The following is a 27,504-nucleotide window of genomic DNA, read 5'->3' as shown; positions in this document are numbered from 1 at the left end:
CACATTACAGAATCTGTTCTGAGGCAAAATCACCAATCAGCATACGAGATGCATGTATGTCTAAGCTGGACAAGGATTTGATTGGCTATTGGAAATGTTTTCACATTTAGTTAGATCTGCTATAAACACTTAAACAATATTCCGGGTTAAATACAACATGATATGCTGTCAAAATACTGTAATTCTGACTCGTCCCTCACCGGAGGGTTTCAGAGCAGAAATGCCCGTGAAAACAGACAACACATCACCGAGCTTCAGTCGTATTTAACCACAACATTCCTGTGTAAAGAGTCTCGTCTGACATCTCGTATCCTGAGGGAATGTGCAGCATCTCAGAGATTCTGTCCGTCTGTCCCAGAGTCTGAATGATGAGAGGAAGACGTGTGCATGTGCATGTGATCTGCAAAAAGCTGTAGTACCTATTTATACGCAAAGTAAAGTCTCGATATGTACTATCTGTCACGATGCATTACTCACACGAGTTAGAGAAGTCTGTCTGCTGTGTGTATAGGGGCCGGATTCACAAAACACTTCTCCAAAAATACATCTTAAGAAGTCCTTAACCTGAACATAACGCATGCTACAAATAATACATAATATTACTAATAGGGATGTGCACAAGTTCTCTAAAGTGACACCAAAGTTCAGTCATAAACACAGTGATTACGCAAGATTATATTGTGATTCATATCAGTCTATGAATTGCTTTTGTTCTGCTTTGGATGCTAAATGCACAAATATAAACGTAAACGTGTGACGTTTCAAAATTCAGTAACATATAAAGACCTTTAATTAAATTTTGTTTTCATTATTATGTGTGCGTACAGGACGCATTCACTCTATAGAAAGCGTAAGGAGACGGAGCTCAAATGAATGGAAAAACTGCTGCATCAAGCTAGTAGCGACGGAAATAATGCGCACGCTTTTTCAGATAACACCGACACTTGTCATTTTGCTCTTAAAATGCCCCATTATGCTATTTTAAAGGGTTAGTTCACCCAAAAATGAAATTTAATTCCATAATTTACTCACCCTCAAGCCATCCTAGGTGTATATGACTATCTTCTTTCACTCAAACACAATCGGAGTTATATTAAAATATATTCTGGCTCTTCCAAGCTTTATAATGGGAGTGAATGGAGGGCGAGATTTTGAAGACCAAAAAAGTGCATCAATCCATCATAACAGTAATCCTTTATGGCTCAAGGGGGATAATAAAGGCCTTCTGAAATGAAGCAATGCGTTTTTTAAAGAAAAACATCCATATTTATACCTTTTATAGACTAGAATCACTATCTTTCGGTAACGTCCGTCCGCGCGTTCACGAGAGAGTCGTTGCGGCGTGTGACGTAGGATGTAGGAGTAGCATAAGCTTAGGTGAGAGTCGACGCCTCTCATGGTTCAAACAAAGTCAAGCTCCTCCCACATTTCTCTTAATAAATTCTTGTTTTAGACTTCTAATTCATGACGGTGTTTTGTTTTGCTCTATCCTCTGCGCTTCCGCGTTCGTCAATACATCATGCTCTGGTCAAAGTTCGCTCTTCCGCCAGAATCGACTCGCGTACGAAAACAAAACGGTACAATGACAAACTTACTACAAACTTACAAACTTAATCTTCCGCCATCGTCTTGTCAGTCAGCTCGCCTCACTCTTGTCATGTGATAAATGAAATCTGACTCCTGCTGCTGATCTGTGCTGCGACTGTTGTTCGGCTCGCGCTGAATTGAGCAGATGCGTTCGGTTTTTAATTGTAGTGTCTGTTCTGTAACTGAACTAAATTTATTTTTATTACTATAAAAAATCTAAATGACGGAGGGGGCGGTGCCGCGGTGGGCAAGTGATGTAGCCGAAGTTGTGGCTGAACGCAGATGATCACAGCAAGCCTAATCTGAAGATACTGTACTCGTTTAGGAGATGTGTGATGGCGCCCCCTAGTGTATTACAGTGAAAACATGAAAAATCCTGTCAATGGCAGGGAAGCGTTTTCTCATAAAAGAGTTAAAGATTCAGTCTCTCTAAACCCCTTTTTTCCAAGAGTCTGCTCTTCTCTGATTGGTCAGATGGCCCAGTCTGTTGTGATTGGTTGACTGCTTACGACACATGTCGGAAATTAAACAGCCGTTACCATATCTGAATCTGGATTCACAGCGCAGAAAACGGCGTCTTCTCAAAATGAACAACACTCTTCCAGTCTCGGATACAACTACAACTACAAAGTAGACGTTGTTCGCGGGAAGCCAATGAAGACCATAAGATGGCATTATGCAAATTTGTTACATTGTTATGCAAGTACAGTACAGTCCAAAAGTTTGGAACCACTAAGATTTTTAATGTTTTTAAAAGAAGTTTCGTCTGCTCACCAAGGCTACATTTATTTAATTAAAAATACAGTAAAAACAGTAATATTGTGAAATATTATTACAATTTAAAATAACTGTTTTCTATTTGAATATATTTCACAAAGTAATTTATTCCTGTGATGCAAAGCTGAATTTTCAGCATCATTACTCCAGTCGTCAGTGTCACATGATCCTTCAGAAATCATTCTAATATGCTGATCTGCTGCTCAAGAAACATTTAATGTGTACAATTGTACAAAATATTTGTGTACAATATTTTTTTTCAGGATTATTTGATGAATAGAAAGTTCAAAAGAACAGTTCTAATCAATCTAATCTTTTGTAACATTATAAATGTCTTTACTGCCACTTTTGATTGATTTAATGCATCCTTGCTGAATAAAAGTATTCATTTCTTTAATTTCTTTTCAAAAAAATAAAAATAAAAATTCTTACTGACCCCAAACTTTTGAACGGTAGTGTATAATGCTACAGAAGCTTTGTATTTCAGATAAATGCTGTTCTTTTGAACTTTCTATTCATCAAGGAATCCTGAAAAAAATAGTACACAACTGTTTTCAACATTGAAAATAATCATAAATGTTTATTGAGCAGCAGATCAGCATATTAGAATGATTTCTGAAGGATCATGTGACACTGAAGACTGGAGTAATGATGCTGAAAATTCAGTTTTGCATCACAGGAATAAATTACTTTGTCAAATATATTTAAATAGTACACAGTTATTTTAAATTGTAATAATATTTCACAATATTACTGTTTTTTACTGTATTTTTAATTAAATAAATGTAGCCTTGGTGAGCAGACGAAACTTCTTTTAAAAACATTAAAAATCTTAGTGGTTTCAAACTTTTGGTCGGTACTGTATGTAACAGGAAGTGAGACTGGAATTACTGACGACTCATTTCAGCAGTTCAGAATCAATTCTTTCTTTTAGGAGACATTAACTTTATTTGTATAGACCTTTCACATTCATAAACTGCTATATTGCACACTGCGTGAAAGGTAAAATGCATAATAGGGGCACTTTAAAAACAGATGTTCTTAAAATATTTGACTTATGAACATTCTTATATTTTCGAGAATCCTAATGATTGTCAATCACAAACACTGACCGTCTGAACTCTTCTTTAGTAGCTGTGCTTGTTAGTAAGTAATTTTAGATTAATAAATCGCTCCTGGACTTCGCGTTTGTCGTGTTGTATGTGCGTGTTGAAGGGTCTCAGAGACAGTCGGCCATGCAGAAGGGAGGGGGAATGGCGAGAGAACCACAGACGTACCAGAAGCGTTAGTCCTCATTGGTCACTGATTGTAATTCTGTGAAAAATAATCAATATCAGCAGTAGGGATTGAGCCAGAGCGAAGGGGAGGAGGAAGAGAAGGATGTCCAAGACACACACACAGTTAACATGGAGGAGACACAGAAACATGAACACTTCTCCAATCCAAGCTAACCAGAGACTGACGTCCAAAACCTCTGCGCTGAGCTCGATAAATCATTACTTAGCCAATTATGAATTTAAACGCAAAGTCATAATCATCATGATGGATATTTATGGATTTTTGAGATCAGAGGTTTTGCAGATCAGCGTGCAAATCATTTATTAGGGACTTCAGCAGTACATTTAGGATTTAACTTGGGTCAGAATGAAAGGTGTGTGTGAGTGACTGCTGGGAAGAGTGTGTGTGTGTGTGTGTGTTGCTGTCAGGAAGCAAGCATTTGCCGTCAGTGTTAGAAACGATTCAAATCACACGCAACAGAAGACAAAATTCAGCAATGGACAGAAAGAAAAACAAACAACATAGAGAACAGAAACATCCCTCATGGCCTTCCTTTGGACGGTTAGTAAAGCGTCTGTCTGCGGTGTGTGAGGTGCTCAGCGCGGCGCGTGCTGATGTGATCGAGACGTCCATTCAGTGACACATTCATAGATGAGATGCTGACCGTTAGAGCTGGGTGATATAGTAGTTGAAGCATTCAAAAGCCTGATATTTCTAAGCCTTTTGATGATACTTTGGGGAACTGATTTTTAAACAAACAACCATTTTAGGCAAGATTTAAAGTACTTACAAGATGTAAAATAGAGGGAAATGGTTAAAATAATCTACTTTTTTGTCATCCATATGTTTATATAATATACTGATGCTCAAATGTTTGGGGACGGTAAGATTTTTTTTCCTTTTTTTAAAGAAATTAATACATACATTCATTCATCAATGCTTTAAATGACTCAAAAACATTTATAATGTTACAAAAGATTTCTATTTCAAATAAGTGCTGTTCTTTTGATCTTTCTATTCATTCAAAGAATCCTGGAAATAAAAAATGTATCACAGTTAATGCAAATATATGAAGCAGCTCAACTGTTTTCAACATTGATAATAATAAGAAATGTTTCTTGAGCAGCAAATTAGAAGCTTGACAAGCTTTGATATCACAGGAATAAATTACATTTTAAAATATATTCTTACAGAAAACAGGTATTTTAAATTATAATATTTCACAATATTGCAGTTTTTACTGTATATCTGATCTTTGGTGAGCAGAAGACACTTCTTTCAAAAACAAACCCTCTCGTGCTCTTCAGTCATTTTTGACCAAAAAAATCTAATGTTTTGTTTTTTAGATTTTTTTTTAACTTTATAGAAATGGTACAAAACTTGCGCTTTCTAAAGGTTTTGGCACTTGGTATGCAAAACACACACACTCACAAGCACAAAAAGCTAATTTTATCTAGTGGAAACTTTTGGTAATGCGCCCAAACAAAATCTTACTAAAAGCTCATTTTTTGAGATATCAACCTCAAAATTTGCAACACAACTTGTTTAGACTTATGGCTTTGATTTTCTCCCAATTTTATAGTAAAAAGTGTTTTGGAAAATATATATTTCATATAAAAATTTTAAATAGTTTTGTGTATTTTTCATAACAATAAACATGAAAATTCTATAACTTTTTTTTTTTTAAGTTCACTTCTTTAAACTTTTTTTCAGTTCAGCAATAATCTGACAAGTGTCTTTAAAAAGAGACCAAACTGAAGTCTTTGATCCAAAGCATTCAAGATTTACGACATTAAAGGAAACATCATCGAACTAAAATATAGTACTTTCATTTCAGTGAAATAAATAAATAAATAAATATCTGTAATTTGATCACCATGTGAGGAGTACCAGAGAGTTAAATAATCTTACCAACCCCAAACTTTTGAATGGTAGTGTATTTATGATAAAACATTTTAATACATGACTTCTGTGAACCCTTTTGATCGATGACGCAAACTAATTGTTCACTGAATCTGACAATGAACTGATTCACCGAAATTAACTGAACTTATCAGCTCTAACGCTGAAAACATCTGCCTGAACACACTCATACTCACGAGTCACGACACATTGAAGAATCCTGAAACTAGTCTAAAGACACAATCTTTGACCAATAAGAAGCACATTAAAAATGTTCTATCACCAGCAATATCATTGTGAATATTGGATATATCACCCAGCCCTACTGAGAACATATCAAATGGTTTAAATCTGTAACGTTTGAACGATAATAAGAGTTAGAAGCAGGACGCCAAACTCTGGACATCTAAATATGATCTGATGGCACTTTGATAACCATAATAAAAGCAATGAGTTGAATTTCAGTGATGGTGAGACTGCGGCTGCTTATCGTTTAAACGTTGGTACGGTGACCGGTTAACTCACCCACACCACCGTACTTATTCCACCGGTTCGAGTCTCACATTCCGCGGCTAAGAGCAAACGGATGTTCTTATTAGACTGCAGAAGGTTAGTCTTTTCTGAGCATGTACATTGTTTTATGTTGTCATTTCTGCTCCACTAGCGACAGCAGACGGAGGAATTGGTCGTCTTCTATTGGTTGGACAAACATATAGACTGGTCATGTAAAACAAAAAGATTCCATTAGGTGGCGCTAGTGCTGCAGAAATTACACACTGCAGCTTTAACATTTACGCCTCAAATCTGAGCGCATTATTATTGTTTTCCAGCACAAATACATTATTTCATCAGCAATTTCTTATAACGTTCATCCTGCTTTAGTCTCACCTGGGCACGCCGGGCGGTGCGCGGTTAGGCCGGGACGGGACCTGAGGCGGGGGCCCGCCGAAGGGATCCGGAGAGGCTCCTGGGCGAGAGGGAATGGGTGGCCCGCCGGCAGCGGGGGGCACTGGGGCCGAACCACGAGAACCTGGGCGTGCCGGAGGCCCTGGAGGAGGGGCCCGTCTCTGAGGGGTCGGGCTGGTGGCCGGAGACCTTACGGAGAAATATGGAGATATTTTGAGTAGCTTTTGTGGTTATAGTTCACTATCCATGGGTTTCAAAGACGTCACTTCCGCTATGCCCGCCGCCATATTTGTGACCGGTCACAGCTGCGCGCTCTGTTTAAGTCTATGGTGACAGCAGCTACAACTAGCAGAGGAAGGCCAACGAAACACTCTCAGAAGGTTCACAACAAATTTACAATATGTCTGGGATATGTGGTGCTGTTAGCCGTTTCAACAGTCGTCAGAACTACACATTTATTTGATCCCAAAGGAGTTAGATCGGCAGAATTATTGGCTTCATTCAGAAAGGACCATACCACTGGCAGCCAAACAGCAATGCACAACATTAATAACTGCTGGGACTGTCATTTACATAAGATTATAATTGTATACAATATTGTATTAAAATATTGTGAATTCTAGTTGCTGTGTTTCGGCGTGTTATTACAGGATGAACAAATTCACGACACGAGCTGCCTAACGTTACGTTACTTGGTTCAAGTAGCCTACATGCGTGCATGATTTTGTGCAAATATAAGTTGTAATTTTATGTCTATCTTGTATAAATATATATGAATTACCCTATATAGGATGTGTTCCTTTGAGTTAATTAACTTAAAGCGCTTCATTTTACGGGTGTTCATTCAGCGCGCGCAGCTCAAATAATAGGCTACTATCAAAATGAGATGATTTGAGAAAAAAATCTGTTATTGTTCGTGATCCTTATTAATCAAACCATGTGTTGCTGAATATAATACAAGAACAATATAAGAGCTAGTTATTAAAAATAATGTATCATTTTAAAAAAAAAATATTAAAGTTTTAATATTACTGTAAACATTTGAATGACTTAATCACTGCTGTTTGAGCTGCGCACGCTGAAGCTGAAGAGAATAAAAACCCGTAAACAAAGTTAATTAACTCAACGGAACAAATCCTATATAGGGTAATTCATATATATTTATACAAGATAGACATAAAATTACAACTTATATTTGCACAAAATCATGCACGCATGTAGGCTACTTGAACCAAGTAACGTAATGTTAGGCAGCTCGTGTCGTGAATTTGTTCATCCTGTAATAACACGCCGAAACACAGCAACTAGAATTCACAATATTTTAATACAATATTGTATACAATTATAATCTTATGTAAATGACAGTCCCAGCAGTTATTAATGTTGTGCATTGCTGTTTGGCTGCCAGTGGTGTGGTCCTTTCTGAATGAAGCCAATAATTCTGCCGATCTAACTCCTTTGGGATCAAATAAATGTGTAGTTCTGACGACTGTTGAAACGGCTAACAGCACCACATATCCCAGACATATTGTAAATTTGTTGTGAACCTTCTGAGAGTGTTTCGTTGGCCTTCCTCTGCTAGTTGTAGCTGCTGTCACCATAGACTTAAACAGAGCGACCGGTCACAAATATGGCGGCGATAGAATACAGTGACGTCACATGAAACCCATGGATATAAAAAAAAATAGATGTATTTTTTTTTTCCTTTTATACAGTTTTGAATATATATTCATTGCTGATAAAGGATAAAAGACTTTTCCAATGTTTTGTTTCCTGAAATACATTGCAGGTAAATTCCCATCTCATCCAGCACTTTTTGTTTTCTGTCTTATAAATGATCCTGTTACTATTTCGATGTGATAAAACACTGAAAATGATTCAGTGCGTGAGTGAACTGTCCGAATGCATCAAAATGAATCAATTTGAGACCTTTTTGCAAACCTGTTTGACTGGTTAGAACAAAAGAGGTGATTCATTTGAGAATTCATTCATGATTTTTAACACCTGATATAACACAACATGATTTCTGAAATACTGTCATGGATATTATAGTAATATTTGATATTTAGGGACCAAGCGACACCCCTAACCTGGTTTATGTTCTTAATAAATGTCTCTGGTCTTATTTTTTGCAATGAATCATATATTGTAATTTTTTTTTTTTTCTTTTTACAAAGTGTAGTTATCAAGAAATCAAAGTCAATCCTACCTTATTTCCCACTAAATATACATCGTATTCTAAAAATTAGATATGTGTTGTGAATGCAGTTTCATCTTGACTTTAAGAACAGCAACAAAGGCAGAAAATAATAAGAAATCAGTTTTTCATCAATCTAGAGAAACAAACATATTTAATTTTACAGGATTCTGTTATGGCCAAGATGTTAATTTCACATCCTCCAGTAGGTGGCGCTACTGTTCCAGTCTGTAATTGAGCATCAGTGGCATATGATTGGATGTCATTTTGTTTTGAACTGAAGGCTTAGCTCATGAATATTAATGAGTTCCTGCTGACATTGCCAGTGGGCCTTCCTGAACTGTCCTCTCTGAGAATATAATTAATATTAATGAGCCCAGCATTAACCCAAATAGGATCATGCAAATACACTATGGATCTACTTGTAATATATATATTATATAATAAATAATTATTATTATAGCTTATAATAATAAGGTATTAATAGTATATTTATTCCAGTATAGGATATTATATTCTCCAAACCCAAAATGTACAGCCTGTTCAAATATATTTATGACATTTTGCTACTTACTAAATGTCTAAATAAACAATGTGTTGATTTGAGTTCTGAAGTATTTGCTCATTTTTGGGCTAAAAATAAAATGACTATTTATTAACATAAAAGTATGATTTGATAAATAAGTGTAAAGAAGCAAAGAAACAATTAAATTCTCAATAGTTGTTTTCATCCGAAGTTGTGAATTTAATCGCAAAATTGGAATATGGCACATCTGTGAATAAAGGACCGTTTCCATCCCATGTGTTCAAGAGAACAAAATGTTTTCCTCCATCGTAAATGAGTTGTGTCTCAAAACAGCAGACAAACACAATAAAAGCTGTCATGTGATCTTGAGTTCGGATGCTGGTGTTTGGGAACGCTTCTGAAGGAATTAAACCAAATCATTCTGATGACAGACTTTGACTCGGTCGTTTCAGAACCACCAAACCAACATTTGAGATGCTGCGATGTGATTGGTCCACTGGTTAGTCCAATCACAGCCTCTGCTGAGGCAAAGTCACCTGAGCTTATTGTTGCGAATCGAGGGATTTATTCAGTAAATGTGTTTCCATCATAGTTTATGCATGTCTTCTTTTATCGTTTAAAAAAATTATCCTCCTCAATTGAGCGCATACGTTTTTTGTTTTGTTTTTTTTATATATATTTTATGAGCATCTTGGCATTTTCATCCAGCATTCTTTTTATGTGACATATCCCAAAATGCACATAAAAATAGGTGGATGGAAACATAGCTAACGACATTCTACATCATTCCCAACTAAAGACACTGAACGCACCTTCCTCCGGAGCCGGAGCGCTGCACCTGCAGCCAGGAGTCGTCCACGGGCGGAGGCAGAGCCGTGGTGACGGTGGTGGTGCTGATGTCACCGATGATGTGGAGCGCTTCTTTGAGAGCGTGGTACATGCGGAGCATCTCGTCACGGCGCTGCGCCTGTTCGGCCGACTCCTCCATCAGAGTGTTCTGATCTCCACACGAGTACAGCTGAGCCAACAGCTCCGCGTTGATGAAATCCTTCGTCTGACACACAGAGAGAGAGAGAGAGAGAGAGCATGTAGAAGATTGTGTGCATCAAGTTCTTCAGCAAATTCATGCATCAAATGTAATACATAAGAACTAACAAACGTTCATGAGCTCTTCTGCTCAACATGCTGCTTACATTGTTAATCATCAGATGCATGATGGTCTTGGGCATCAGGTCTCGTAACAGTCTTGTTGACGATGCTCATGTAGGAGTCCACCAGGTTTCGGATGGTCTCCACCTGCCGCTCCAGCTGAGGGTCCATGGAGTGCATGAAACCGTCCGAACCGTTCTCTTCACCCGGCGTCGCTCTACAGACACAATCACACAGAGCTCTGGGAAAAACTGAAATGCAAATGCAAAAGATACAGAAAAAATACAAAGTCTACTGAAAGCTTGTACCTTTTCCTTCTCCTAGTGTGATGCAACAGGAAGCAGCATGAGGGAAAGAGAAAAACATCATTTCTACTCATTCATGAACACATCTGCATTCATCCTGTATAGATGAAGTAAAGATGAATACGCACCACCACACGCTCGGGATAAACGCCGGCACGCAGGAACGACGCCTTCCACCCGTCCACGTCTTCCTGACTCTCGCACGCCAACTCCAGCTGACGGTAGTCCTTATACACGTTTCTGTGATGGCAAGTAGATGTTAATTGTAAAGCCTTTGAAATAAACAATTTCTAAGGCCTTTAAATGATCAAAACTTTGCTGAAGAAAAAGTTGCACAGAATCTACTACTGATTTTTATAGTAAACGTAAGAATAACTTTGATATTGTTAGTTAAATTTCAAGATAAACACTTACTGGACTGAAGCAACTTGGGTTTATCCATACATAAACAATGGACAAACCCAGTGTTTTGGTTGTTTTAACCCAGCGGTTGGGTTAAATGTTTGCCCTAACCTGCTGGGTAGTTTTATTTAATTCAACTAATGATTAAAAATTACTATATGGCTGGATTAAAATGAACCCAAAACATGTTGGAAATTAAAAATCAGACACAATAATAATCAATAATAATCAAAAGGTGAACATTTATTAATAAGTTAAACTTTTATTAAATTGATTAAACTTATTAATGTTTATTTATTAAACATAATATATGTTCATTTCCAACATACTTTGGGGTCATTTTAAGCAACAATACAGTAATTTTTAAACAATAGTTGCGTTAAATAAAACTACCCAGCAGGTTGGGTTAAAACGACCCAATAACTAGGTTTGTCCATTTTTTTTTTTAACCCAACCTGGGTTGTTTTTAACCCAGCATTTTTTAGAGTCTAACTGCTACATTTTTAAAATTACATTTCTTTTTGACTGATAACTTCAAAAGTATATTTTCACTCTGAACTATGGCACGTTACAAAAGTTAAGCAGGTTGTGTAAGACTTGTGCTGGATGACCTCTGACCTTTGCTCAGTGTTGAACAGGGCAAAGATGTGTTTGCTGGACATGAAGCCCTTCTCCACATCTCTGAGCTTCAGATTGTCCACCTGCAGCATGTACTTCTTCTCTTTCTCCTGCAGGGGGCGGAACAGAGTTTAATGAGGTTAATGAATGAGAAAGACTGAGAAAATGATTCGGTTTCATTGAGTTGAACAGCTTGTCGGATGTTGAGTGCTGGTGAAGCTTATTGTGTTTCATTGACTTGAAGTGATTCAACTAGAAGCTGATTAAGACCTTGAAGGAAAGACGACAGAAGACAAACGAGTCCTTTGCTATTTCTAAAACGTTCTGAGTAGTTTGTAATGTGTTCTTGGAGGTCATTATACCAAATCATTGTTTTGATGACATCTGATGATAGGACTTTGTCTCAGGCATTTTTAGAACGACCAAACCAACTTTTGAGATGCTGTGATGTGATTGGTCCGCTGGTTACTCCAGTTATCCAATTAAGGCTGTGCGATATGGACAAAAAAAAAAATACTGATATAATATCATGATTTGTTTTATCAGTATTGCAATATTTCCTGACATGATGCCTAATTTTTTTTTTTTTTTTTTTTTTTTTTTTTTTGGAAGCCAACCTTTATGAACTTTTTTGGTATGTTGTACAGTTCACAAATGCCTGCATTATCGATTTTTCTTCACTTGATTCAGAATGTGCCATTGTTTTTCCAATGCGAACACAAGGTAAAAGACGTTCAGCTTTTTAAAAACTCATCGCTAGACTTGCATCTCTTGTTTTTAACCGCAAAAACGTTCTGTGTAAATTACCCCTACTCTGTTTTGCCACAACGATAGTTTGACAGGTCTTGCAAATTACCTGGCTCCATGATACATCTCTCCTGTATCCAAAATATTCCCAAACCACAAGTGTTTTTTTGTTTTGTTTTTGGCCAAGTCTTTCCCTGTTTCTGTGCCGTCTTCCAGATTGTGACGGTAAACTCACTCTGTTCTGTTCTCATGCTAGATTTAGCCAGGGAAAATCTTGCTTTCTGTGGTTTAGAAATTGTGCATCGCGATTTTATTGCATCTTTGATTCATTGCACGGCCCTATATCCAGTCACATGATTTGATGCAAAATAACATGAATTTTTGTAGTGCATTGAGGGATTTAAATGTGTTTCCATCATAGTTTATCCACACGTATTCTTAATGGATAAAAAATATATATTACTATCCACCTCAATTGAGCGCATAGCCAAGGGCTCGTCAACTGGCGGCCCGCGGACCAAATCCGGCCCGCACAATCATCTTCAACCTCAATCTCCCTCCTCTTTTCCTGGCGGTGTGGCTAAATTTGGTTAGATACGTGGTAAACAGCGTTGGGACATCAAGTGAGATTAGCGTTTCAAATCGGCACACACCTCTTGCTTACAATCTACAAGTCACTCGATGATTAAACTAGTTTTAAATCGGATGAAACAGCCTCAACATTCCCAACAATGAGGAAAACAGGAGAAATGTGCCATGAATGAAGACTTTTAAATCCCAAAATCACCAGAATTTTTAGAATTTATGCGCATATTGGCGTTTCCATCCAGCATTTTTTTTTATCCAATATTCGCTTAAAAATGGATGGATGGAAACATAGCCAATGATACTGAACTAGGTAGAGAAAATGTTTTTATAAAATAAAGTGATCTGTGCAAAAACACGCCGTTTTTGTGTGTGTCCCTTTAAATGCAAATGAGCTCCACTTTCCAGAAGAGGGCGGAGCTTTAACAGCTCAACAACAACAAAATAGGACAATCTCACGCAGCCAAAATGACGAAAGTTTTCAGCCTTACATTGTTCAAACCGGAGTCGACACTGATGGAGAGACTCAGGAAGAAGTTACAACTTTTAGAATGAAACTGGACGTTTCTGAATGGTTAAGATGTTTATAAAATAAAGTGATCTGTGGGATTTTCTTACTTTATCATCTATGAGATGAAAATCATAAATCTGATCACTTACTAAAATAACAGCACACCTAACAGTTAATACGTCCCAATTCGCATGACATTTTGCAGTATGAATAGTGCGAGTGTTGTTCATGCTGAAAATTCCAAATGGAAAAAGTGCACTTGAGATACCCAGATGATGCACTAAATTAACCTATAAAACAAAGTGTGGAATGTTGGACACTTAATGCACTCGACTGTCACGGCTTTAGTTGCGTAGCGAAGGGGGAGGGGCTTCAGATGCCGATGTTGAATGACAAAAAAAACTTAAATTTATACACTACACAGTTGAGTACTTGGTCTATAAGTGTATAGTGTGTCATTTGGATAGTGTTAGAGGTTTATTCAGAACATTAACGAGTGATAATAACAGTGACTACAGTAACAAAGAAAGAGTGCAGAGGAAAAAACAGCCCAGTGAGCGTGTGTGAGAACTGTATATGTATATATTTATATACAGAGGAGAGTGATTTTTAGTCTCCGCCACACGCGGCTGGAACTGATTAGAGCCGACAGTCCTAAAATAAACGGTCAGGGCGGGCGGGCGGTTGGGCGATGGCGGAGTCTGCAGGCTGACTGGTGCACCACAGCCGTCTGGCGGGCCGTCAGGGGCCTGGAGCCCAGCGGACACGGCCCGGTATTCCCCTACCCACCAGAGCAAGTGCCGCACCCTGCCAGAGCGCCCGTAAAAACGCACCAAAAACAGAACAGGGCACGTGATGCTTCACACTGCAGAGATTTCAGGCCTGATCACAGTTTGAGATCTTTTCTGGAACTCTTGAAGAAACTGCAAATCACATTTGGGATTTTTCTTTTCTATGCGTCAGGGGTTTTCCAAGTGTGTAAAGTACTCATGCCAGCTGGACCAGGTGCTCTTCATCAGATATAAAACATACAGTTGCCACGGTGCAGAAAGGATGACGTCATCTATGAAGCCATAGCAACCGTCTCCTCCACACACACACACACACATACACGCACACAGTTTCTGACTGGGGAGCAGTCACTCAGTGACTCACACTTTTCCTTTTCCTCAGCCAGATTTTGGAAAGAGAGGCTTGAGGAGAGGAGGAAGACAAATCATCTGGCGATTGCAAGGGAAAAGAGGAAACGATAGAAAGATCACGGCTGCACTCTTAAAGGAACAGTTCAGACAAAAGTGATCATTCTGTCATTGTTTACTCTCTCTCGTCGTTTAAAGGGGAACTATAATGTAATATCAGTCTCTGGTGTCTCCAGAATGTGTCTGTGAAGTCCCAGCTCAAAATACCCACAGATCATTTATTATATCTTCTCAAATTTGGGTGTGAGCAAAAAACACAGTTTTTGTGTGTGTCCCTTTAAATGCAAATGAGCTGCTGCTTTCCAGAAGAGGGTGGAGCTTTAACAGCTCAACAACAACAAAGCTGGAGAATCTCACGCAGCCAAAATGAGGATTGTCAGTAACGGTGTTCAGCCTTACATTGTTCAAACCGGACACTGATGGAGAGACTCAGGAAGAAGTTACAACTTTTAGACCTTTCTGAATTTCTAAATTTATGTGTTGCTGTGGAGTTGATTCAACTCATCCACTAGCATGTGCCGTCATGTTCATCTTTTGTGTTAAATTGACCCTCGTTTAGTCCGGCGTAAAATGACGGCATGTCAACAACACTCTACTACAACAACTCTTCCTCTTCTCTAAAGCAGCCCAATGTGGCCCCGCCCCCTTTGTTGTGTGTTCTCGGGGGCGGGGTTTATGTAAATTTTAGGGTTTGTGATGTCACAAACCCCAAGAAGCTCATTGTAGTCCCTACCAGCCGTTTGTTGTAGTCCTTAAACTACGATTTCTGTAAAAGAAAATATCTCCTTTGCATTGAACTTTGAGCGTCGTAACTTTGCAGATGTTGTTTATGCTCAAACAGCAACAATACACACTAACTAAAGTTAAAAAAGTCAAATTATAATCAACCATCCCTTTTAAACCTTTCTTCTGTGAAACACAAAAGGCAGATCATTCAAACTGATCTTATTTGTACAATGAGAGCAGTGAGCAGGGGCTTTCAAGCTCTAATATATCATCTTTTGTGTTCCACAGAAGATAGAAAGTCATGTAGGTTTGACACTTGGTTCCAAACTTATTTTGATTTCACCCAATTCTGTCATTTTCTCAGCCTAGTAAACAATGTCAGAATGATAATTTTTGTGTGAAATGTTACTTTCAAAATTAAGTTTAGAACCATTAAAATAGAATCCAGAAACCAAAATATAATGAAACATCAAGAACCTATTTAATCTTGTGAATCTTACAAAACCTGTCAAACTCTATTTCACCAAGAACAAAAAAAATGAGAATTTAAAATCAAGTTGATATTTTGAACCATTAAGATTTATTTTTATTTATTTATTTTGCATTTTGTGATTTAAGATTTTGCATTATTTTCATGAGAATTAAGCAGATTTCCCCCTGAACACTCAATGATATAATGATATATTATTTATATTAAGCATGGTACTATTTGTTGTTGAATTTAATGTTTTTTTTAAATTAAAAAAATCCCTGTATTAAAGTCATTTTCAAAATTATTTCAAATATTGCAGAAACTACATATATATAAAAAAACAAAAAAAAAATTCTTAATTTTCTTTTATCATGTCAAGCATTAGAGCTTAAAGTGCAAAAAGCACACAAAATAAAAGTAAATAAAATACAATAAAATAAAATAAACACAATTCAAACCATTTTAATGGTTCTAAAAATAGGCTTGATTTCCTCCATAAAAATACATTTTTTTAATTAAATAATTTTTTTGTAACCCAGGGATTTTTCTGTAAAATTCACCCATACAGCTCAACTCAAGCAACCTGTAAACAATAAATAAATAAATAAAATTAATTAATTAATAAATATTAGATTAAAAGATTAAAGAGATTAAAAAATTAGCAGCAAATCTGTATCACCAGTGCAGCGCTATTCTTGTGTGTATTTCAGGGGTTTGTGTGTGTGTGTGTGTTTAAAGAAAGAAACCCACAGGGAGTCATATATACAGAGCAACAGACCACAGCGCTACGATTAAACACAACCTCACACACACACACACACACACACACACACACACACACACACACACACACACACACACACACACGCATGGAAGTCATCAGAGGGTGAGAAGTCAGACATCAGTGTATATCAGTCGTGACCTCTGACCTCCCCAGCTCCCAAAACACACACGCACACACACACACACACACACACTGAATGATTCTCCATATGGCCTCGTAAAGTCTGGGTTTTTAAAACCTTGAATCTCTGGAAACACTGTTCACTCATTTTCAGAACAGAAATTATGTACTTTTAAGAACATCTTAAGATAAACTAGAATGTTCAAGTGCAATACTTAAGAAACCTTCTTAAGGCATTTTTCGTGAATCCGATCCAAGAACTCTGGATAATTACTTTCTAGCAACACTCAGATGTTGCTCTTTCATTGTATTGTATTATAAAAAAGACATGTTTCTTTCCTATGGCCAACCACACGGACTGAACTGGGAATATTTTCCATTGTTTTGTTTTTGGTGTGACTAATACCAGCGCAATTATAAGAGCAGAGGAAGTTCAGACTCGATTCATAAACACACTTCTCGCGGCTGACTGCACTAATACAAACAAAAAAGCCTCTCAAACGCACTTTTGTGACATGTGCATGTTTACACGTCCACGCATGCATGCGCTGTCAGAACGGACACTCTGCGTCATATAGAGTGATAATGGAATCAGGGGCGATTATACCAAAAATGAAACATTCTGAAACAGAAATGTGCTGCATTAAAACTGTGTGTGTGTGTAACTGAATAGCGCTGGTGTCTTGGGTTTGCATCAAAGGCCGGAGAGACGCAGGGAGGCATCTGGGAGCAATAATGCCGCTCTAACCCCTCATTACCAGAACGACTGCGCCTTGAGCCCAGGCCAATGGCAATTTTCAAAATGCATGTTTTTTCCCCCCTCTTTTTGTCTTTAATTCACAAAAGGAAAAAAAGACAGCGTCATTCTGCTCAGAACGTTCCCTCTTACAGCTCTTGACACACTCGACATTGCACTCTAAAAAATCTTGGTTTATTTTCTCTTCCCAAGTCCTGGGTTGAGCCTTTTGGGTCACTTTTGAGGGGTTATTTTGTTGTTTGAGTAGTTTTTGTAAAAACCCAGTGTTTGGGTAGTTTTTGTGTTACCAGATCCTGGGTCGGACGTAACAACCCAGTGTTTGGGTGGTTTTTGTGTTACCAGATCCTGGGTTGGACGTAACAACCCAGTGTTTGGGTAGTTTTTGTGTTACTCAGATCCTGGGTCGGACGTAACAACCCGGTGTTTGGGTAGTTTTTGTGTTACTCAGATCCTGGGTCGGACGTAACAACCCGGTGTTTGGGTAGTTTTTGTGTTACTCAGACCCTGGGTCGGACGTAACAACCCAGTGTTTGGGTAGTTTTTGTGTTACTCAGACCCTGGGTCGGACGTAACAACCCAGTGTTTGGGTAGTTTTTGTGTTACTCAGACCCTGGGTCGGACGTAACAACCCAGTGTTTGGGTAGTTTTTGTGTTACTCAGACCCTGGGTCGGACGTAACAACCCAGTGTTTGGGTAGTTTTTGTGTTACTCAGACCCTGGGTCGGACGTAACAACCCAGTGTTTGGGTAGTTTTTGTGTTACTCAGACCCTGGGTCGGACGTAACAACCCAGTGTTTGGGTAGTTTTTTGTTACTCAGACCTGGGTCGGACGTAACAACCCAGTGTTTGGGTAGTTTTTTTGTTACTCAGACCCTGGGTCGGACGTAACAACCCAGTGTTTGGGTAGTTTTTTTGTTACTCAGACCCTGGGTCGGACGTAACAACCCAGTGTTTGGGTAGTTTTTTTGTTACTCAGATCCTGGGTCGGACGTAACAACCCAGTGTTTGGGTAGTTTTTTTGTTACTCAGATCCTGGGTCGGACGGGTAGTTTTTGTTACCAGGCCCTGGGTCGGATGTAACCACCCAGTGTTTGGGTAGTTTTTTTGTTACTCAGATCCTGGGTCGGACGTAACAACCCAGTGTTTGGGTAGTTTTTGTGTTACTTAGATCCTGGGTCGGACGTAACAACCCAGTGTTTGGGTAGTTTTTGTGTTACTCAGATCCTGGGTCGGACGTAACAACCCAGTGTTTGGGTAGTTTTTGTGTTACCAGACCCTGGGTCGGACGTAACAACCCAGTGTTTGGGTAGTTTTTGTGTTACTCAGATCCTGGGTCGGACGTAACAACCCAGTGTTCGGGTAGTTTTTGTGTTACCAGATCCTGGGTCGGACGTAACAACCCAGTGTTTGGGTAGTTTTTGTGTTACCCAGATCCTGGGTCAGATGTAACCAACCCAGTGTTTGGGTAGTTTTTGCGTTACTCAGATCCTGGGTCAGACATGACATAACCCAGTGTTTGAGTAGTTTTTGTGTTACCCAGACCCTGGGTCAGATGTAACCAACCCAGTGTTTGGGTAGTTTTTGCGTTACTCAGATCCTGGGTCAGACATGACATAACCCAGTGTTTGAGTAGTTTTTGTGTTACCCAGACCCTGGGTCAGACGTAACAACCCAGTGTTTTGGTAGTTTTTATGTTACCCAGACCCTGGGTTAGATGTAACCAACCCAGTGTTTGGGTAGTTTTTTGCGTTACTCAGATCCTGGGTCAGACATGACATAACCCAGTGTTTGAGTAGTTTTTGTGTTACCCAGACCCTGGGTCAGATGTAACCAACCCAGTGTTTGAGTAGTTTTTGTGTTACCCAGACCCTGGGTCAGACGTAACAACCCAGTGTTTTGGTAGTTTTTGTGTTACCAGATCCTGGGTCGGACGTAACAACCCAGTGTTTGGGTAGTTTTTGTGTTACCCAGATCCTGGGTCAGATGTAACCAACCCAGTGTTTGGGTAGTTTTTGCGTTACTCAGATCCTGGGTCAGACATGACATAACCCAGTGTTTGAGTAGTTTTTGTGTTACCCAGACCCTGGGTCAGATGTAACCAACCCAGTGTTTGGGTAGTTTTTGCGTTACTCAGATCCTGGGTCAGACATGACATAACCCAGTGTTTGAGTAGTTTTTGTGTTACCCAGACCCTGGGTCAGACGTAACAACCCAGTGTTTTGGTAGTTTTTATGTTACCCAGACCCTGGGTTAGATGTAACCAACCCAGTGTTTGGGTAGTTTTTGCGTTACTCAGATCCTGGGTCAGACATGACATAACCCAGTGTTTGAGTAGTTTTTGTGTTACCCAGACCCTGGGTCAGATGTAACCAACCCAGTGTTTGAGTAGTTTTTGTGTTACCAGACCCTGGGTCAGACGTAACAACCCAGTGTTTTGGTAGTTTTTATGTTACCCAGACCCTGGGTTAGATGTAACCAACCCAGTGTTTGGGTAGTTTTTGCGTTACTCAGATCCTGGGTCAGACATGACATAACCCAGTGTTTGAGTAGTTTTTGTGTTACCCAGATCCTGGGTCAGACGTAATAACCCAGGGGGTGAGTTATTTATCGCGGGCTTTTTGCGATCTCTTCAGGAGAGAGCAGTGCAGCTCCGTCAAATTGGTGCATGTCTTTGGTAAAATACAGGTTTGTGTTTTTTATCTAAAAATGTATTGTTCTGTATATCGTTTAATTTTAAGCAAAGCAACATATAGAGGCGCAATGTAAATCACCTAAACGGGTGTCGCTGCTTTAAAGATGCTAATCTAGTCACTAATCCACTCTCACTCTCCAAACTCTGATATCAGTCTTATTTTGTTCACTAAATGATATTTATTATTTAAATATATTTTGCCCCAAAAGAAGCACATGAATAGGGTTAATTTACACAAGCCATCCAAACAAACTGATCTAATAAAATGTTCTAAACAGAACTGTAAGACTATCTGCGCATTCAAATGCAAAGTAAATACAGTAATGTAGCATTTGGAAAAGCTACAATGAAAACAGCTGAAATACTGACGAGCTACAAAAAACCCTCCATTTTTAGTGTCCCCCCCAGCATTATAAAGCCAAAAGCCTTTTGCTGAGCTCATACAGTATGATTGGAAAGAAAAGACTGTCTATGGTTCAACAAAGAAAAAGAAAAGAAAAAAAAGAATCAGCACCGCAGGAACGTCAGCGACTCAGTTCTGGTTTGAATTGAGCGTCTCAAACCCTCTGAACACACGCTAATGTCTACAGCAGCGGTGGCACAGGCATGCTAACTGCATTAACCCCTCAGCATCCTGCTTTAAAGTCAGCAGGCAAACAGCCTCACACGTAGGTGGAGAGGACGACGGTCGGCCTCCCATTGCCAAGGTCAAACGCTGACATCCTACATGCACTTCTGCATTCTGTGGGCTGATCTGTTAGGGCAAGAAACAAGCAAAAATTGCATTGCATTCGCATACTTGCATAGAATGTGCGCTTGCAGCAAACAGCTGCTTCACTGAATTACATTTGGCAGATGCTTTTAAACAAAGCGACTTGCATTGCATTCAAGGCAAACATTTGATCAGTTCAAGGTTCCCTGGGAATTTTGGGGATTTGCCAACATCTCACACTAGGTTTTTAAGACACTGTGTTCTGATTTATTTTAAATAAAATATAAAGAAATGTAAATATATAATGTCTTTTGAAAAGAATTGTTGAGACTGTAAAAATCTCTAATCTGAACGTCAGACATTAGAGTGTGTTTGGGTTCGCAGACAGAAATAAAACTTGAGTGTGTCGAGCCAGAATGAACTGAACATACTGAACTCTATCATTGGCACCCTCATAAAGAACATAAATGTTCCCGACAGCCCAGAGAAGTTTAATGAGAGGACGATGGTTTGTTAGCAGTGAAGGGAGGTGTCGCAAACAGATGCTTTTTCTGGTACTTCACAGTAGCAGCAAACACGGTCGTGAAGCGTCTTTGAGAGCCCCTGGTGCAGGTTTACCGCATTTCCATTCTCTCATGCTTAATATTAATATAATACAGTGTTTCCCACAGGATTTTGTGAGACTAAAGAGGCTGGACCTTGGTCACTCTAGGAGAACATCATTTTAACAGTGTTAACTGAGAGCTCTATTAGAGTTTCACTGGAAACGGTTTAGTATAGGGGGGCATTGCTTCAAACTTTATTTCAGTGGATTTGATTCAACACCACACTGACCGCAAAATTTCACATAAACCGGATTGCAAATAAAACAAAATTTCAGATAGAAAAAGGAGTCCTCTGTTTGATGTTAAACTTAACCAATTAGTGCATGTGATTATATAAACTAATAATAAATTAATCAATTTACATTGACATAAACTTGCAAAAGTTTCCAAGTAAAGATCCTTTAACATTTATTATAAATAATCACATTCACTAAAGTCTGTTAAATTTAACATCTAAATTTGTTTAGGGATTTTAACATAATTTAACTGGAAAAATAAATTTACATGAGCAAAAACTGCAAAAAAAAAAAAAAAAGTGTTTTTAATTTAAACATATACACTAATTTTACATCTAAAATTTGCTACATTTGTTAATTTAATTTAAATTAAATGTAACATTTTCAAAGCATTTTGTTTGTGAATTTTCCCGTTAAAATGTTTTAAAAAAAATAACAATTAGGCTAAATTAATGCTGTTTATTTATTATTCATTTAATTAATCATATGCTTATTCACTGTTAAATTTGACATCTAAATTTGTTAATTTAAAAATGTGAATTTTAAATGTTTAAAAAAATTAAATTATTGCCGTTTTATTTAATTTATTATTAATGTATTTAATCAACTGCTTATTCACTGTTATTTGACATCTAAATTTGTTAATTTAAAAATTGAATTTTAAATGTTTAAAAAAATTAAATTATTGCCGTTTTATTTAATTTATTATTAATGTATTTAATCAACTGCTTATTCACTGTTAAATTTGACATCTAAATTTGTAAATTGTTCAAGGAAAAAATGGTGAATTTTCCAGTTAAAATGTTTAAAAAATAAAAATTAAATTGCTGTTTATTTAATTTATTATTAATTTAATTAATCAAATGCATATGTTAAATTTCACATCTAAATGTGTTAAATTTGTTCATTTAATTTTTCAAAAAAAAAAGTGAATTTTAAATGTTTAAAAAAATCAAAAATTAAATTATTGCCGTTTTATTTAATTTATTATTAATGTATTTAATCAACTGCTTATTCACTCTTAAATTTGACATCTAAATTTGTAAATTGTTCAAGAAAAAATTGTGAAATTGCTGTTTATTTAATTTATTATTAATCATATGCATATGTTAAATTTCACATCTAAATGTGTTAAATTTGTTCATTTAATTTTCCAAAACATTTTTTTCCAGCTAAAATATGCAAACGTCCTTAAAACAAGACAAAAACCTTGCTGGGTTGCGCTCCCGTCAGGACTGCTGAGCCAGCTCCCCGCGGAGGCGTTTCTGAGCCCTCGCTCGGGTCTGAGAGGAGAAACCGTAGCTAAAGCAAACACAGTCACCACCCAGAGCCCCCCCAACACCGCCCGTGACTCACTGCACTGACACCACATCACTGCAGACCACAAGAATGGGTGGAGATTAAGAATCTGAAATCTGTACATATGCTGAAGAAAACGTGTGGCGTTTGCTTGAACAAAACTCTCCGCCATTATGCCAGCGTTGCTATTATAATTCATGTCTGAAGCACATACTCAGTAGTGATCGTGTTGAAGTAAACCCAACTAGTAAGACGCCACTAAAAAACCTTGTCGTAAGCGTTACAACATTTCCATTCTCTCACACTTCAGAAGCATCACTTTAACAGTGGAAATGGTTTTAGGGTTTCAGACTCGTGATGGAGAGGCTTTATGTGCGTAGCCTCTCTGTTACCTCCCACATCAAATCTGGTCCTGATTTCGACCCAGTTGCCCAACGTTTACGTGGGGGGGAGAAACGAGGGCGGTGCGGGTGGTGCTGGGGGGGTCGTCCAGCATAAAGGCCTCTTTATTCACGCCGGACAGGGAAAGGAAATCGGCTTCAGAAGAAAAAACACGCCAGCACGCCACAGGCCCGCACATCTGGAGTTATTACAAGCCCACCGTCTTGCCAAGAAACTCCGACATTCCTGCAGCGCTACAAAGCCGTGCAACTCACTCGCTCCCACACACACAAAAAAAGTGCAGAGAGCGATCCACCCCAACCCCCTCCCCAAAATGACACAACACATGCGGCAAATTAATGCGCTTCACTTCCTGTTGACCTTTGACCATCAACTTCCTGCTGCCACCCCAAAAAGCAGGAAAAAAATAACAGAAAGCCAGACGGAGGCGGGAAGGGGAAGAAAGTCCCGCCTCTTTCTCCTCTCTCTTGCTCCTTCACTCTCTCTCACTAGTAAAGTTAGTTAACAGTCCTCTGCCACGTCAAGCCTGCGAGTCACTGCATCGCCGTCCGGGACGCTCACGGAAAACGCCGGATGGATGTTAGTGGATGCAGATTTATGATTTGTTCGGGAACTCAGGAACCAAAAATGATGAAGAAGCTGTCCTGTCGAAGATCTATTCGAAGTCTCACTGAGGTCCTGTAGATGCAAACTGGGAAAATCAATTGGGAAAACTGACACTCGACAAAGAGGAGGACAAACACCTTTGCACAGGATGAAGAGGAGGATGAGGTGCAGTATCTTTTAATGGGGCATGTCGAGTTTTCAGTTTAATATTATCAGCTGATCTGATGTTAATTGTACAGCAGAAATTAGCAGATTAATGTTAAGATCGTCAGATGTGATGAAGATTATTCCAGAGGTCAGCGAGGACACAAGAAGTGTGTGATTATCAAAGTCAAATTACAAAATTAATCGATAGACAGATGGATTTATTCATCTAATCAACTTATATATAAAATATATAATTTTTTTTTTTTAAATTTCAAAATGAATCGCTAAATAACCAGAAACCGATAAATTTGTTTAAAATGATCAGAAACATCAATCTTATGTATCAAAGTAAATTTAAGTTGATTAGATCAATATGTAATAGATGAAATATTATATATTTAAGGCATAAGAAAACATTTTAATCCGTACTAAATCCATTTCTCTTCTTTAACGTGCAGCAGAGTTTTAGGGAATTTCTGAGTGAAACATGAAACCGCAGGGAACGCATCATCATCTCTCCACGGGAAACGGGAAGCTTCCAATCAGAACGCAGCATCATCATCATCATCATCATCTGTGTGTCTCACCTCCATATTTTGCCTGTTTCAGACTCCATCATAGACTGATCTACGGACGTCACTAGACGTTTTGCGTGCTCGTGCTCGGGCGCGTTAGTTTTTAGACGCCCGTCCCGCCTGCCCAGTGTTCAGACTACCTGTTCAGGAAGTAGCGTTTGTACAGTAGTCTGCACATTGGTTAGGCTGGACGGGGATGCTCAAGAGTGACCGTGACGACTGGAGAACTCATCGCCGTGACAACAGCGGAACACGCTGCTGAACTTCATCTGTTCAGCATGCTTTGATGTCAATGATGTAATCAATGAATAAAGTATGAAATGATACAAATGCAAAGTGTGAAGGGTGTCGTTTATCTGAACTAATCACGTCAGATGTTTCTCCTACACTTCCAGACTCAAGTGAGCTATAAAATTAATTTGATTAGAAGTATCCCTGACTTTTGACTACAGGTATCCTGTCGAGATCTCTCCTGAAACTCTATCTCTCAGGAGAAACATCAGCAGAGGTTTAGGAGAAACAACTGAGATATTAAAGCAATTTCTTTTTTTTCTCTCTCTCTCTCTTGCATCTTTTCATCTGTATCTGGTTAAATAAGAGCGAGTCGAGAACCGAAGATGAAACGGCTTCTCAATGGGTCTCATATGAAGATCTCCAGGCTTGTCTTTCACACGCTTACAAACATCCAGACAAATGAAAACCAGACAAACGTGTTTCCACTTAAGACTTTTCCTGGATCGCAGTGTTTCCTGATCTGATGCCTTTACTTCTGCTTACACACACACACACACACACACACACAAAAAGTTTCAGTGTGGTTCTATATAGAACTCAAGGGTTCTTGATTTAACTTTAAAAACGCTTTATGCCAAAAAGGTTCTATATAAAGAAAAGTCTTTAATGATTGCATAATAGTTTAATGTTTAATGGGTCATTTTTTTTTTTTTTTTTTTTAAGTGATAAAGTGTTTACGAACTGCTTAATTCATAAAATTTCATTAAAATTAATTAATTAAAACTAAATCCTTAAAATGATCTCATGATGGGAACCTTTAAAAGGTTTTATATACTCTATATATAGCGCCTGACAGAACCCTATACCCAGGTGAAAAAAGTGCACTAAATGAACTTTATTTCAGTACACTTCTATAATGTACTATTTCCATGCACTAATTTTGTACTTAATATACTAAAAATTATTCTTTAGTACTTCTTAAGATCATCTCTAGAACATCTAAGTGTACTCAACTGTGCTATTTTGAGACACCATGAATATGAACTAAAAGATGCTTTTAACATACTATCTCTGTTAAAAAATGTATTTAGTTACCACTTGTAGTACCCATATTTTATACACTTTTAAATATACTCATCAGACATAGAAAATAGATGTATTAATAAAAATATAAGAATAAATATATACAAAATGTATTTATAATGTATCGCCCACACATTTCAAATGTATTGTAACTATGTTAACATTCCCTTTATATGATGTAGTTAATTATATGTAATGGTGTTTTACATTTCTACTGTATTTTTCATGAAAATCCATTAAAATAGAACTTAGTGATAGTGACAGTATATATAAAAATCCAATAAAATTTGATGTTCATAGCACACTTTTAAGTAAAACACTTCTGTATGTTTGGTTCACTTTATCGAACTACACTTAAATGGTTAGTTCACCCAAAAATGAAAATAATGTCATTAATTACCCTCATGTCGTTTTACACCTTCGTTCATCTTCAGAACACAAATTAAGATATTTTTGATGAAATCTGATGGCTTGTGAGAGGCGTGCATTGAGAGCAAGTTAACTTAGACTTTCAAACGCCCAGAAACGTACTAAAAATATATTTAAAACAGTGCATGTCACTGAACTAAACACTGCTTCATGAAGCTTTACGAATCTTTTGTTTCAAATCAGTGCTTCAGAGCATGTATCAAACTGACAAAGTCACGTGAACCATTGAAATTTCAAAACACTTATGACGTAACGAAGCCTCGTTTACTGAAATCACGTGACTTTGTCAGTTTGATACGCGCTCTGAACCACTGATTCGAAACAAAAGATTCGTAAAGCTTCGAAGCTTCATGAGTGTTTTGAAATCGCCCATCATTAGATATTGTTGAATAAAGTTATTTGTTTTCTTTTGGTGCACAAAAAGTATTCTCGTTCCTTTTATAATATTAAAGTTAAAAGTCTAAATTATCTTACTCTCAATAGAGGCATCACTGAGCCATCGGATTTTATCAAAAATATCTTAATTTGTGTTCTGAAGATGAACGAAGGTCTTACGGGTGTGGAACAACATGAGGGTGAGTAATAAATGACTGAATTTTCATTTGAGTGAACTAACCATTTAAAATCAATTTAAGTGTTAGTGCTAATTAGTGCATTTATATTAAGTATACTTAAAGGTGCCCTAGAATTAAAAATTGAATTTACCTTGGCATAGTTAAATAACAAGAGTTCAGTACATGGAAAAGACATACAGTGAGACATTCCTCCTTCTTATGTAAATCTCATTTGTTTAAAAGACCTCCGAAGAACAGGCGAATCTCAACATAACACCGACTGTTACGTAACAGTCGGGATCATTAATATGTACGACCCCAATATTTGCATAAGCCAGCCCATGTTCAAGGCATTAGACAAGGGCAAAACGTCTGGATCTGT

At 37.9% G+C, this 27,504-nt stretch overlaps 1 protein-coding gene and 1 long non-coding RNA gene across 2 annotated transcripts in view; one reads left to right on the top strand and one right to left on the bottom strand.

Moving 5' to 3' along the window:
• dnm1a (dynamin 1a) overlaps window positions 1-27,504 on the bottom strand; it is an 89,638-nt gene that overhangs the window by 1,211 nt on the left and 60,923 nt on the right. Inside the window, 7 exon segments of the mRNA XM_048186730.1 lie at window positions 6,433-6,639; window positions 9,986-10,227; window positions 10,367-10,411; window positions 10,413-10,537; window positions 10,618-10,642; window positions 10,756-10,867; window positions 11,648-11,757. Of these exon segments, the coding sequence (XP_048042687.1) occupies window positions 6,433-6,639; window positions 9,986-10,227; window positions 10,367-10,411; window positions 10,413-10,537; window positions 10,618-10,642; window positions 10,756-10,867; window positions 11,648-11,757 (866 nt within the window).
• On the top strand, window positions 22,772-25,152 carry LOC125266248. The gene is made up of 2 exons (XR_007184461.1): window positions 22,772-24,265; window positions 24,706-25,152. It is a non-coding gene; the product is annotated as an uncharacterized LOC125266248 (long non-coding RNA).

Source organism: Megalobrama amblycephala, linkage group LG4, assembly GCF_018812025.1.
Source record: "Megalobrama amblycephala isolate DHTTF-2021 linkage group LG4, ASM1881202v1, whole genome shotgun sequence".
Taxonomy (NCBI): domain Eukaryota; kingdom Metazoa; phylum Chordata; class Actinopteri; order Cypriniformes; family Xenocyprididae; genus Megalobrama; species Megalobrama amblycephala.
This window is presented reverse-complemented; position numbering and strand designations above follow the sequence as displayed.